Source organism: Coffea eugenioides, chromosome 2, assembly GCF_003713205.1.
Source record: "Coffea eugenioides isolate CCC68of chromosome 2, Ceug_1.0, whole genome shotgun sequence".
In the NCBI taxonomy this organism is placed as follows: Eukaryota; Viridiplantae; Streptophyta; class Magnoliopsida; order Gentianales; family Rubiaceae; genus Coffea; species Coffea eugenioides.
The window spans coordinates 14,482,933-14,495,079 of NC_040036.1; the positions used below are offsets into that span (position 1 = coordinate 14,482,933).

Genomic DNA, 12,147 nt, shown 5'->3' on the forward strand with positions numbered 1-12,147 from the left:
TTTCTTTTTTTTTTTTTGGCATTAGTTAACCATAGTATCATCTTAATCCAGTAAATAATTCTATAAAATTTAATCGGTTAATAGTATAGTTTAACAGTTTTTAGAATGTAAAACTACACATTTTTTCCAAAAATTAAGCCTGGCTCAAATCCCCTGATCAATAAATGGGTACAGATAGAGCCTCGCAAATGTCATTTTGAGAGTGGGCTTGGTGGACAATTGCGAGTTTTCCTTCTGCCCAAGCTCGACTTGTGGAAACCTAGATCATTGGGCCAATTGATTGGGCTAAATTGACAGGCCTACGTGTATCCATCTAAATTTGCCTTTGAGAAGACCTTAGTGTTTGTTACCATTTCATGGGCTCGTAATCACGAATTCGGTTAAGAAATTTTCATTTCTTTTAAATTTTTTTTTTTTTTACAAGACTTAACCATTGAAACTTTTGATTTTCAACAAGGTAGCCATTAAATTAGTAATGTCCAAAATTTTGAAAGCAAGCAAAGAGTGTTAAATTTTCTCTCTTCATCAAGAATAAGCTTATAGCAACATGTGTTGTTGTGAGTGATGATTTATAACACCATTTATTATTAGTTATAACATAATACATATAGTATATTGTTTATATACAAATTTTGGAAATTCAACTAATAATCAGTAATTGAGGAATCGAAGATCAATACTCATCATCAAATTATTTTACCAAACTTGTAAGATTGGATATTAATCAATTTTACTATCTAATCTAAATTGAATCAGTCGCGTTTTCGATTTGACTGTGATATAAACACGCCTACTCATTATTGAGTGTATCAAAGGTTAGAATTAGGAGGGAGTTGGACGAAAGGGCATCAAAAAACTACTCTTTTAACTTTGGAAACTCCTTTATTTAATTTAGAGGCCAAATTGACATCTTTGCAAATTATGGAGGGCCACACGACTCTTAACTCTCGAAATTGTGTATTTTCACTATTGGTTAGACGGGGAAAAAACACTCCTTATTCTGCAGCCAAAGGCGATAAGGTGGGAGAATTCAGCAGAACAACAGAACCCAAGAAAAAACCAGCGGGAAGGTAGGAGTAAGAAATAGGGAGATTGTACTACTGAAGCAGGGACAGGGAGGGCAAAAGGAAGAAAATGGCTTGCATTTCAATGGCCACAATGTTGTCTTGTAGAACCAATTTTACTGTCCCTTCAGCTTCATTATCTATTCTCACTGGTCCAAAAACAACTTCTCATGGGTCTCTCAAATTTGCAGCCAAGGCCAAGGCTGCCACTTCGCGTTCTTCTGGGCTGCTTCACTGCTCCTTTTTAGCCCCTTCCTCTTCACTCTCCTTTTCTTCCAACTCTGCCTTTTCAGGTAATGTAAATTCTTGGTTTTCTTTTTGGTTTTGAATGTTGATGTTTGATCAATCTGAATTGCTGGGCTATATAAAGATTGAAGCTTTTTTGTTGGGCTGCTTCTTGGTACCTAGCTTTAAGCGTTTTGGTTTACGGTAAATGGTGGATTCTAGACTTTTATTTTGTATTTCTTTCTAAAAAATTTACTTTTTCTTTTTCCTCTTTTAAGAAGGATAAGGATGGGGAGGAAGAAGCTCGGACTTAGGAGGGCATTGAGGCTGGAGACTTTAAGAGTAGAATCTTCTCATTCTTAGACAAGAATTAAGGACCTTTATCCACTTATTCTAGAAAATGGACTTGTATTCCTTATTAAGGGCTGCTTCTTTTGAATTTATTGAGTATTCATAGACATTGGCTTAGTCAATTCTTGGGATGAAATGAAATTTGTAGTATGGTTTTTGGAAATTGATAATTTATTGAGGGGAGAAAAGCTGCAAGTTTGACAAAGCTGGGCAAAATTCCCATTTATTTGCTTCAATTCCCAATCCTCCCCACTTTCACTCCAAAAGAGAGAGAAAAAGAAAAAGAAAAGTAGAAGTGGAAAGCAATGAAAGAAGACTATCTTTTCAATTGTTCATGAAAAATTTGAGGCTTTTTTTTGTCCATTTTGCTGGTCATTCCTTTTTTTTTTTTTTAATGTTTGAAGTGTTCTCTGATTGTAATACATGTCAAATTTCAAATTTTCAACACATTAAAAAGAAAAGTTAAATCAATGGGGATTGGAGAATTATGGTAAAATGGATACGAGTATGCCAAATATAGTTCATACAGAGTTAGATACCCATGTGGATAGCAGACTTTTGAATTATGTCACTCACTTCCTTATTGTTTGTGTGTTTTATGGTGGTTTTCCCTGATTGAAAAGCTATAGCTTTTAACTGCTGATTTCATCATGTGTTTTGAAGGTTTACATGTCTCTAAGTGGTGCTGGAGCTTATGTGATTGGCATTTCCACTATTACTTAATTTCCTTTCAATTTGATAAGTGAATGCTGATGGATTGTTGGTTTCTTTACTGGCACTAACATCTCTTAAAAAATTTCAGGTTTGTCATTGGGATGGGACTTGCATTCTAATGGTGCAGCAAAGATAGTGAAAAGGCGCGGTTTGGTTGTGCAGGCTAAAAAATATGCTCTTTGTCAAACAAAGAGGAATAGGTCAAGGAAGTCTTTGGCTAGAACTCATGGCTTTCGGAAGCGTATGAGCACCACAAGTGGAAGAGCAATTATCAGGCGACGTCGTGCCAAGGGTCGATGGGACCTCTGCCCAAAGTCCAATCCAAGCAGTGGAAAACGTGCCTAAATATTGACTGTTCAATCAATTTTCTGTAGGTGCGGAAAAGTAATGTCTACTATTAGTGATTTATACTCATGCTTCACCATTTCATGTGGGAAATTGGTTTTGTACGAGATATATGGTATGTTTGTGCCAATCATTAATTTCTGTTCTTGTCTGGTTAATTGAAATGCGATTTCAAGGAATGAGAAAGTAACAAGTATGCTGCTCAAACTAGTGTTAAATTTACCACAGAGACGACAGGAATGATTCTAGTGATGATCGATTCCCAAAGTAGATGTGATTACTTGTAGAAGCCAGATGCTAAATTTCCAAAACAGGGATGTGTTTAACCAAAATAAATGCTGTAATTAGATACCTCTGGATGGCTGGGCTCTAAACTTGCAGCTTTCTTTTTCTTTATTAATGGCCCTGCCACTGTGGCCTTCTATGATGGCATTATCTTTTTGTTTTGGCTATTGGTTTGGCCTTTTTACTTTTTTGCATGCCCCTTCATTGCAGCTGGTGCCTAGTGAGTTTGTAACGAGCAAATGTTTTTATTCTTTCCAGTTGTGACCTCCTGCAAAAAGATTGCATGTTGAATATTTGGATCCCAGAGTCTTTGCATGTACAGCATCAGAGTAGTTGTTTGGCGGCAAACTTCGTTTGTGTTAGCTAGTTATCTGGGTCAGATCACTGTCTTGTAGCCTGCAATATTTTCTGCTACTGAACCTACTTTCTGGCAAACACCTTCTCACCTTTATAAGGATAACCTTCATTATCGTCTGGGGGTGCTGAGGGAAATGTAGCAATTGCATCATTCATGATGCTACACCATTAATTTTTATACCAGTCCAGAAGTGTGCTGTTGTATCATGAAGTTGCCTTTTCTGAGCGAGTACATCCCTTTAATCATGGCAGTGAGGATATATTTGTTTTAGAGTGGTCAAGTCAAACGACAAATCCAATTTCAACTTGGTCTTAGTTCCTGCAAGAAACTAGTTGTGGATAACATTCTAACACAGAAGATGAGGTTGTTTGTTGCCACATGCTTCTTGATCTTTGATGCCTGTAACAACTCCTTTTCTCCTGTCAATGCATCAAGTAGATTTGTTATGCTAACATTACCTAAATGTTGTTGTGTTAGTCTGACTTTGGAGTGCATCGCTAACAACATGGCGCTTGGTCATTTCTAGGATCTGCAGATAGTCGATTTCTGACTCTTATTGGCATCGCCAGTGCAGTTGAAATTCAACATTCTCAGGAATTATCTGGAGTCATTTGGCCTCCTTCTATCTCATATTTGTACCCTCATCCATCATGAGCCGTGAATCTATTAGTCTCTTAGCCATGCACATTTCATTTTGTCTGGGTTGGGGTTTTGAGCAAAGAACTAGGAGTGCAGGAACCTCTTTGCCACTTAGAATACACTGGGGGATTGTTTGTAGTACTATGATTTTGCAGAATGTGAATATCAAAACCTGCATGTTCCAAAAATTTGTTACATTGTTAGCGTCCTTGCTCATGATGATATAATATTAGTCCTTCTCAGTTAGCCTTTTAGGTAACATTAGTATCATCCAAGTGATTTAACCTGGACTATACTGAGGTAATATGAATAATTGGAGTTTTGTAGGCTGTTGGAAGCTGTTAACTTCTGAGGGAGGCACTAAAAGCTGTAACGAGAAAAATTGATCAGCTGGTTGGAGGAATTGATAATGTTTTGTCTTCCATTTTTTATTTTCTTGAAGTTTGTTGATTAGTCCCAAGTGCTTTGAGCTGATTAGTAATTACTTTTGCATCAATTGATATTCCATTAGGGGTTTTTTTTTTTGTGTGGTTGTTGACTTCTTGTGTTTCTGTGATGCTTTGCTTGATAAATCATTCGAAGCTTAAAACAAGTTTCGATGGTGGAAATGATCATACACCCTTTGCTCCCATTTGGATGGATTGCTCTATGGTTCCCTACCTTTTCACTAAGAAAAAAATTAACTCCTATTCACCAGTGTAATAACTAGCAATAGCTACCCAAACAGTGAGAGATGCAGTAGAAAAAGAAGTAAAAAACTTTAATGTTTCTATTTAAACTCTGAAATTAATTTTCATTAATTAGTTTTCACCCCAAAAAAAACAAAGGCTACAAATTTTTCTTAAATTACACGGAGTGTATGCAAAGAGGGAGTCCTTGTCTGCGTGTGCTCCATTTGATAAGCAGAGACTGGTGCTGAGGACAATAGACAGCCAGTGCCAGTAGAACATTGTGCTATGAAACGTCCAAAAGATAATAATATTCTCAAAGTACAAGGTTACAACGTTCAAGGAAACTTATTTATTGTCTTTCCTAGGGTGCTAAAAGTTTTCAACGTACGTACCAGGAAACTGATATCTTTCCTTGGGTATTAAGATTTTTTTATGCCCTTCCAGAATTACAGCAACGTTCTATTTCATTCTCAAATGGTCACCAAATCACTTCTGCAGCTTTTGTTCCGCATATAGTCACCAGAGCAGGTAATGGCGAGATTCTCCTTTTCCAGTAGTACTTGGTGCTGCTTTAGAATTAAGATAAGCATTTGAGACACTTCATTAAGGCATCTGTTTGCTCAGGCTTGCCCACAGATACACGAACATAACCTGCCAATTCTTTGTTGTTGTAGTGACGAATCATCACTCCCATTTTGGCAAGGTCTTCCTGCAAGACACCGAATGCCAGTAAGCCAAAGAAGTAGGTGGAGCCATAATATCTTGTAGAAGTAATGCGTAGCAACTTACAAAAAAAATGTGGACGGGAAAGGTTTGGAGTTTCTTTTAGATGAAGAAAAACTAGGCCATACACATTCATAATGAGTAGGTTGCAACACTGAAAACCATAGATCATAATCACTTCTATACCTAGTAAGTATAATATATTTTCTACATTGTGCCTCTTGATTAAATCTGAAGTAAATTTACAACTATTAGAGGTGATGACAAAGAGAACCAATTTCAGGTTGCTTGGCTACCTGCTGACTGTGGTAAGCAGGAAATTGGCTCATCAAATAATTCTAGCGTACAAGGCGGCAGAAAAGAATATGAACCCTGTTCATGAACTAAGGAAACAAGCTGAAGATGGGTTTGCAACTTTATACAGGACTAGCCATCAAGGGTCAAATGCTGAGATGAAGCTCCGTTTTTTGGCCAAGATAAGTGGTGGCTCAAAAGAATAGCCAAAAAATGGAAAAATGATGGAAGAAGCAGAGTGGGTTCTGTATTCTCAAACCACAGAAGAGCTGCTGTATAGTAACGTTCATGAATATTCTTCAAAGAGGTTAACAGCAAGCAACTTAGCAGTCATACACAGGAGATACATAAATACACACACAAGTACATTTTTTCATCAGGGAAAGAAAAGGCAGCAATCTTAAAGATAGGGAGGTTAAACTGAGTTATGGAGACGGAACAATAACCCAAACTTTCATAGTGGCAAACAACAACGATCATTTAAAACTCAAAAAATTTTTTCATGATAACGACGTATTGTACCTTCAACTTCTTGGCATCCATTCCAGATGCAACCTCACAGAGGATGAAATTAGAATAACTTGGAAATGGATTAAGGAATGGTACTTCTTTCAAAAGCTTAAACAGCCTTTCACGTTCTTGCACCAAAGCCACTTTTACTTTCTGGCAAAAATAAATCACATAGGTGATGGTCAATGGGACATCAAAGTGAAGATTACCGATCGATCTGAACATCAGAATTTTTTAGGCCCTCTGCAAAGCCAGAGTCTTGAGCTTACCTCCAGGTAGGCAGAGTTTCTCAATGCTGCACATGCAGAGACTTCTGCTGCAACAGACACATTATATGGTTGTTTTGCTCTCCAGAGGTATTCAATAATACTCAGGGGAAAAGCTCCATAACCCACACGAAGACCAGCTAAACCTGAATGACAAACATTCCAATCCAAACTGATAGGTATAAAGCAGAGAGTAAAAGTTCCACAGGGTTCTAAATGTGATGTTTTATTTGAGTGCCTTTTCTTCTCTTTTACATTCTCCCCATGCATGACTAATAAATAATTCTTGGACACATACGCATAATTTAAACATGAGCCCTCAATTAGATTTAAGTTGGTTCTCTGTCGCCATATTTTCATAATATATAACTTAGAAATAAGGATAGAAGAAAGACGCCCACTATATTACCCGGACTGAGGTATGGGAGTCCCGCCAACACGACTACTCTAGTGCAAAATGAAGAGTTGGACATAGGTATGGCAGAGCAAAGTGAAGAGTCAGGGTAATATAGCACACCTGTACCCATCCCCATGCAGAATCCTAGTTAAGACATTTCATGAATCCAGACACCTAGAAATATTTCCTTGTCCAACATCCATACCCAAGTCCATGTAGTATGGCACCATATTATGCAAGGCAGGGGGTAAGACTTAAATCAATTTGATTAACTAATAAATAAAACCATCCTCTCTTCAAAGTGAGTAGTGAGGTTGGTCAGGCATTACAGTATCACAGTAACTGTTACGACCGGTCAAGGTTGTGACAGATACGCCTTGAAATAGTAATAGGAGAAAGGTCTTCCTAAAATTCCAGACCGTTAAAAACTGAGGGTGTATACACCTACCAGCTCTTTTACTGAATGTGCGGAGAACAATCAGATTCTCATGCTTCTTCACCCACTGCATTTTAGACTCAATTCCTGAGAATTCAATGTATGCCTCATCCAAAACAACCAATATGGGCAAATCAAGTATTTTCAGAAGAGTATCATCTCCAATTATGCTGTTCAACACAAACACCAAAAAAGTTCATATTAAAACAAAATCCAGGAAGTTCACATTATCATTTGCCTTTAGCAAATAAAGTCTTAACAGAAAAAACTAAATGACAAATATTTAAGCACAAACATATCATCATTGTTTACTGCAGTATGATTAAGAAGTAAAATTTGAATACAAAGAATCATCTATCTTTTTACCAGACATATGAATAAATCTATGACTAAAGTAAAAGCAATTGGTCTTCTAAAAAATCTGACCCTTCATTCCATTTTTTCCTTAATTACAACATCTTAATCTTTTATTCAAAATAACTATAGAACAGGGATACTGTACTCCCACAATCTTTGTTCTCTTTCTTCATACTCTAATAAGTGATGAATTACAATAATTAAGCTTGCATGATGAGTTCCGGGCAGTTTCCATGTTCAACAATTGCATGCAAATAAATTACTGCAGCACTTACTGTTCTAATCATACACTTTAGGTTCCCTTTGCCAACCTTGTAGTTACTATATAATTTGGTTGTTCTTATGCAATCTTATTATTCATAGTTCTCTACCATATCTGTAGCAATTTGGAGGGCTATAATTGCTAAACAACCATAAAACATCAGAATCCCACTTTCCTCCCCTTCCTCTCCTTCAGCCTTTACTATGGCACATTTAAGAGTATATATACATGGATCTGATTGAGAAATATCACCTTGCAAAAGGTATTTGTGATAAACTATAATAGAAGATATACCTGCTAAAAAAGATGCTTCTCAAAATAAAGGTACAAAAAAATTAAACCAGTTCTTATATAGCATAAGACTCAAATATGCCCAACTTGGAATCTAAATTAGCCAACATCAACTGTTGCAGCACTAATGTTAGCCTCTTGTAGCCCAAGTCATGATGAATTATCATTCAATTTGAACTAGTATGAGTTTTTTAGTCAAGGAAATTACTTGACTGACTAGGATTGTTGTCAGTAAGATGCTTGATAGATTCTAATGTGGTCAATTTGAAGTAACTTCGGAAATTACTTCATAGTGAATTAGTATCAACTAATAGCTAAACTATGTAGAATTCCGCTTTAGAAGGTTACGCAGCTCATTTTGAAGAGATGATTCTGGCAGAAAGAATATTTAGAGCTCATTTAAAATCAATTTGTCATAGTTTTCCTCGCCTAACAAGTGCCATCCTTATTTTACTTATCTCGACAAAAGATAATTTGAAATCATATTACTTTGCCTAGCTGACAAACATCTGACAGAGAAATTTGACACGCACTATTTCTAGAGACCCCACTCTAGAAATGAGATATCCGTAATGCGACCCACCTAAACAAAACCTGTAGGTATGCTTTCTCATTTCTCCATTTCTTCTTGTTGCCGGTACTTCGTTCCATTCTTGTTCTATATTTTAGTCTTATTCAAGCAATTGGTAAAGTTTCATTCATTAAACATAAGAGAATAACTAAATGAAAAATAACAACTACATCAAAATTAAGCAATGAGGAAATGGAAGACCAGATGACTAGACAGTAAATTTAATCTCATTCTGTCAAAAGACAAATTGCAAACTAAACCAGAAAAAGATCAGCATTCTTGTAACCAAATATTAATTTTGCATTAGAAAAAACATCCATTGACTCGGAAGAACATACTGTAGAGACTCCTTTTAAAGCTTATCTGCAATGTAAGTGATCAAATTCAAACTTAATGTTGCAACAAGTATGGAGCAACAAGTACCATATTTGATGCAAGGTAATACATAGATTGACCACATTTAAAGCAAGAAGTACCATTAAAGAACAGATGCAGCATTAGATTACCTCCCATCTGGATTATTAGGTGAAGTTAAAAAAATGCATTTTGGTTTTTCCTGCTCAACAACCTGCACAATCCGTTCAACATCCAAGCTAAAATCCGAGTTGCGAGGTACTGTAACAGTTAAAGATGACCAATGTTACTATCCGTGAAATAATGAAGATAACCATCCAGAAATAAGACACTAAACCAGCTAAAACCTAGCTTTGGAAATTGAACCATTCCTCATTTTATGATTAGCACAATTGTGCTCTTTATCATCACTAAAAAGTGCATTCTTGCTAGAAAAAATGTTAGATCAGAAAGAAAATTACAAGATAGAGAACAAAACTGAGAAGGAATTCAATAACTCATGTTATTGTTAGGGAATGCAACCTATGACCAAAGGGATGAAATCCAATACTCCAAAAAATATAAAAAAAAAAGTTTGTTAAAAATGGGATTCAAAATAATTGACACATGAATCTGGTTTATTACCAGGAAGTAAACAGAGTTAGAATCAACTTTGGAAAAGATAATTAAGAGAAGACAAATATCAAAATTCTGTCTACCCTTAACTACAAAGGCACCATTAACAGCTGCATCAAACTCGTACATGGTAAAAGTAGGCGGACAGTCCACAATTTTATCACCTGGATCTAGTACACACCTGCACAGGATACATGCAAACAAAAGCTAAAGGTCAAAAACATGCAAAAGATTATATTGCAAAGTCACAATGCACAATAAGAAACCTGCAAAAGTAATGCACTTTATAAAGTACATCATCTTAGAAAACAGACCGCATAATCAAATCAATGAGCTCATCTGCACCACAGCCCGCAAGAATGTATTCAGATCCAAGACCAGAATCTTCAGCAAGGGCTGCACGCAGTCGTCGACTTTCAGGGTCAGGGTAAATATACGGGAACTTCATTGCTCCCAAAGCTTCAAAAACCTGTAAGAAAGTGACATCTTAGCAGCCAGGAAAACTAAATATCACCTACAAATTGCACGGAAAGCATATTTTTCTTAAAAGACCAATACTGATATTAACCCATAGATAAACTTAGGTAAGAAAAACACTATTTAACACATGACTTACCTCTGGTGGTGGGCCATATGGGTTTTCATTGGCGTCCAATTTTACAATATCCTCAGGTTTCCTACCTAGTCGAGCTGACAATACCTAATAAGAAGCATTGTAATGTTCACAAAATCCTCAGGCTTCATAACAAGGCATGATCACTAAACAAGCGAAAAAGAATAACACTTTAGAAAAATAAATTAGTAAAAGGTTTCAAGATCTCAAGAAGTCAACAAACAAAAAGCTAATAGGAAGTAGCGGTTTCTCATAGCTCATACAGATATTCAAGGTCCAAATAGTACTAGCTTGAGGATCAAGGACAACAGAGGCGAAGGATCACATTTTAAAAGGAGTAGACTTTTGCTCTACAGAACGCATAACTAGCTAACTGCTTCAGAGAAAGGCAAAAAAATTCACAAGGTAAGTAATAGCATATTGAATTGAAGCACAACCAAATCAAGTACACTAGCACGCCAACACACTCCTCTAGAAGCACTACAAATTTCTCAAACAACTCAACTCAGCAGCTCACTTTTAAGCATTTGTTTCAATTAAAACAGTCTCAAACAACTGTTTATCGTTTCCGTATTGATAAAATAACAGAACCACAAAAAAAATGGAACTATTACTCAAAGAAGAATACAACAGTAAACGGAACAGAACTATTAAAATTAATGTTTCAGTCACCTCAAAAGGCAAAATGGGCTGATAAGGTTTCAACTTTCGGAGATGGGATCGGATGAACGAGTCCCCAGAGACCTTCGACAAGCATTCTAGTTGTTCACCATCGTCTTTCTCGTTGACAGCAGCTGCAGGCACAGTTGACGATGCCATAATGCTAATCGAAGTCTGTAATCCTCTATTGCCTCTGCTACAGATGCTTTGCTGCTTTCCCTCAAATGGCCAGACGGGCTTTGGTCTCTCAATGCAAAGAGATGACAATGTTGTGTTGCCCAGTAGCTCAATCACACCCATTACACCACAGAAACTTCTGCATTTACATTGAAAATCAAAATGCTCAAAATATACAACCAAATAAATAGTAAACAAAGCAAAGCAACAAAAAAAAATTAAAATTACAGAATATAGATTTCGATCATTTTGGGCCCAAATTAACTCCATCGAGAATTCCCAAACCAAAAAGAAAGAAAAGGAAAAAGAAAAAAGAAAAAAAAAACAAAGATAGAAAAACCAGAAATACCGAGGAATAAGAACAAGGGATGAGAATGAAGTTTCCCAGAGGAAGATTCCCAAATAGGCCTGGCTGCTCTGCTCTCGGCGCTGGAAATGAGGAGCCCAAATGGGAGAGATTCTGCAAAGAGCTTATGGGCGGGGAGTGTGGTGGTTAGGCCTGTAAGTTGGTCACACGCCGGCGTAAACTATAGAATGGTAAAGGGTTTTAGGTTCCGGTCGAAGTCCATCGAGGCTTACCTTAATTTGGTTATGCCGCAGCTTAGTTTTCTAACCAGTGTACCGCCTCTATAAAATAATCTTTTGAGTTTTGATTAGGAATTCTTTGAATCTTATAAAGCAAATCAGTTATCAAATAGTAGACTCGGGTAGAAGCTTGGGGACTCGCAAGCTGCCAAGGACTCGAATTCTAATTTGGCAGCGGGGAAGATGCTAAAAGCTATCCCGTAATTATTGCGGCGACTAACTAACTACCTTGATAGTAGTTGGCCATTAGTCAGCGGATCAAGGATTAAATCCTTTAACTTACATAGTACATTCGTTTGGTTTAATAGTGATTCAATTTCATCCGAATTTTTCTTTGATCCAGTTGAATTCACATTCTCTATAGTAGAAATAGGTATAAAATAG

The 12,147-nt window shown here is 36.7% G+C and overlaps 2 protein-coding genes across 2 annotated transcripts; one reads left to right on the forward strand and one right to left on the reverse strand.

The window, feature by feature from the left end:
- The first annotated feature begins 973 nt into the window (after positions 1-973).
- Positions 974-2,902, forward strand: LOC113760895 (50S ribosomal protein L34, chloroplastic). The gene is made up of 2 exons (XM_027303645.1): positions 974-1,357; positions 2,443-2,902. Exons 1-2 carry the CDS (start codon positions 1,135-1,137, stop codon positions 2,697-2,699), a joined length of 480 nt encoding a protein of 159 aa, XP_027159446.1. The 5' UTR covers positions 974-1,134; the 3' UTR covers positions 2,700-2,902.
- Positions 2,903-4,930: 2,028 nt separating this feature from the next.
- LOC113764017 (histidinol-phosphate aminotransferase, chloroplastic-like) lies at positions 4,931-11,896 on the reverse strand. The gene is made up of 11 exons (XM_027308047.1): positions 11,758-11,896; positions 11,528-11,638; positions 11,014-11,317; positions 10,345-10,428; positions 10,043-10,197; positions 9,812-9,909; positions 9,266-9,374; positions 7,291-7,448; positions 6,449-6,591; positions 6,192-6,332; positions 4,931-5,361 (listed from the first exon to the last, which is right to left on the reverse strand). The coding sequence occupies exons 3-11, from the start codon at positions 11,299-11,301 to the stop codon at positions 5,230-5,232; spliced, it is 1,308 nt and encodes a 435-aa protein (XP_027163848.1). The 5' UTR covers positions 11,302-11,317; positions 11,528-11,638; positions 11,758-11,896; the 3' UTR covers positions 4,931-5,229.
- Positions 11,897-12,147: the final 251 nt, after the last annotated feature.

Excerpts from the sequence above, each read along its gene's own strand:
- LOC113760895 (XM_027303645.1), top strand. The coding sequence starts at position 1,135 with ATGGCTTGCATTTCAATGGCCACAATGTTGTCTTGTAGAACCAATTTT. Across the intron at positions 1,358-2,442 it reads TTCCAACTCTGCCTTTTCAG|GTTTGTCATTGGGATGGGAC; the intron begins GTAATGTAAATT and ends AAAAAATTTCAG.
- LOC113764017 (XM_027308047.1), bottom strand. The coding sequence starts at position 11,301 with ATGGGTGTGATTGAGCTACTGGGCAACACAACATTGTCATCTCTTTGC. Across the intron at positions 6,333-6,448 it reads GAAACTCTGCCTACCTGGAG|AAAGTAAAAGTGGCTTTGGT; the intron begins GTAAGCTCAAGA and ends TATTTTTGCCAG. Across the intron at positions 5,362-6,191 it reads TGGATGCCAAGAAGTTGAAG|GAAGACCTTGCCAAAATGGG; the intron begins GTACAATACGTC and ends GGTGTCTTGCAG.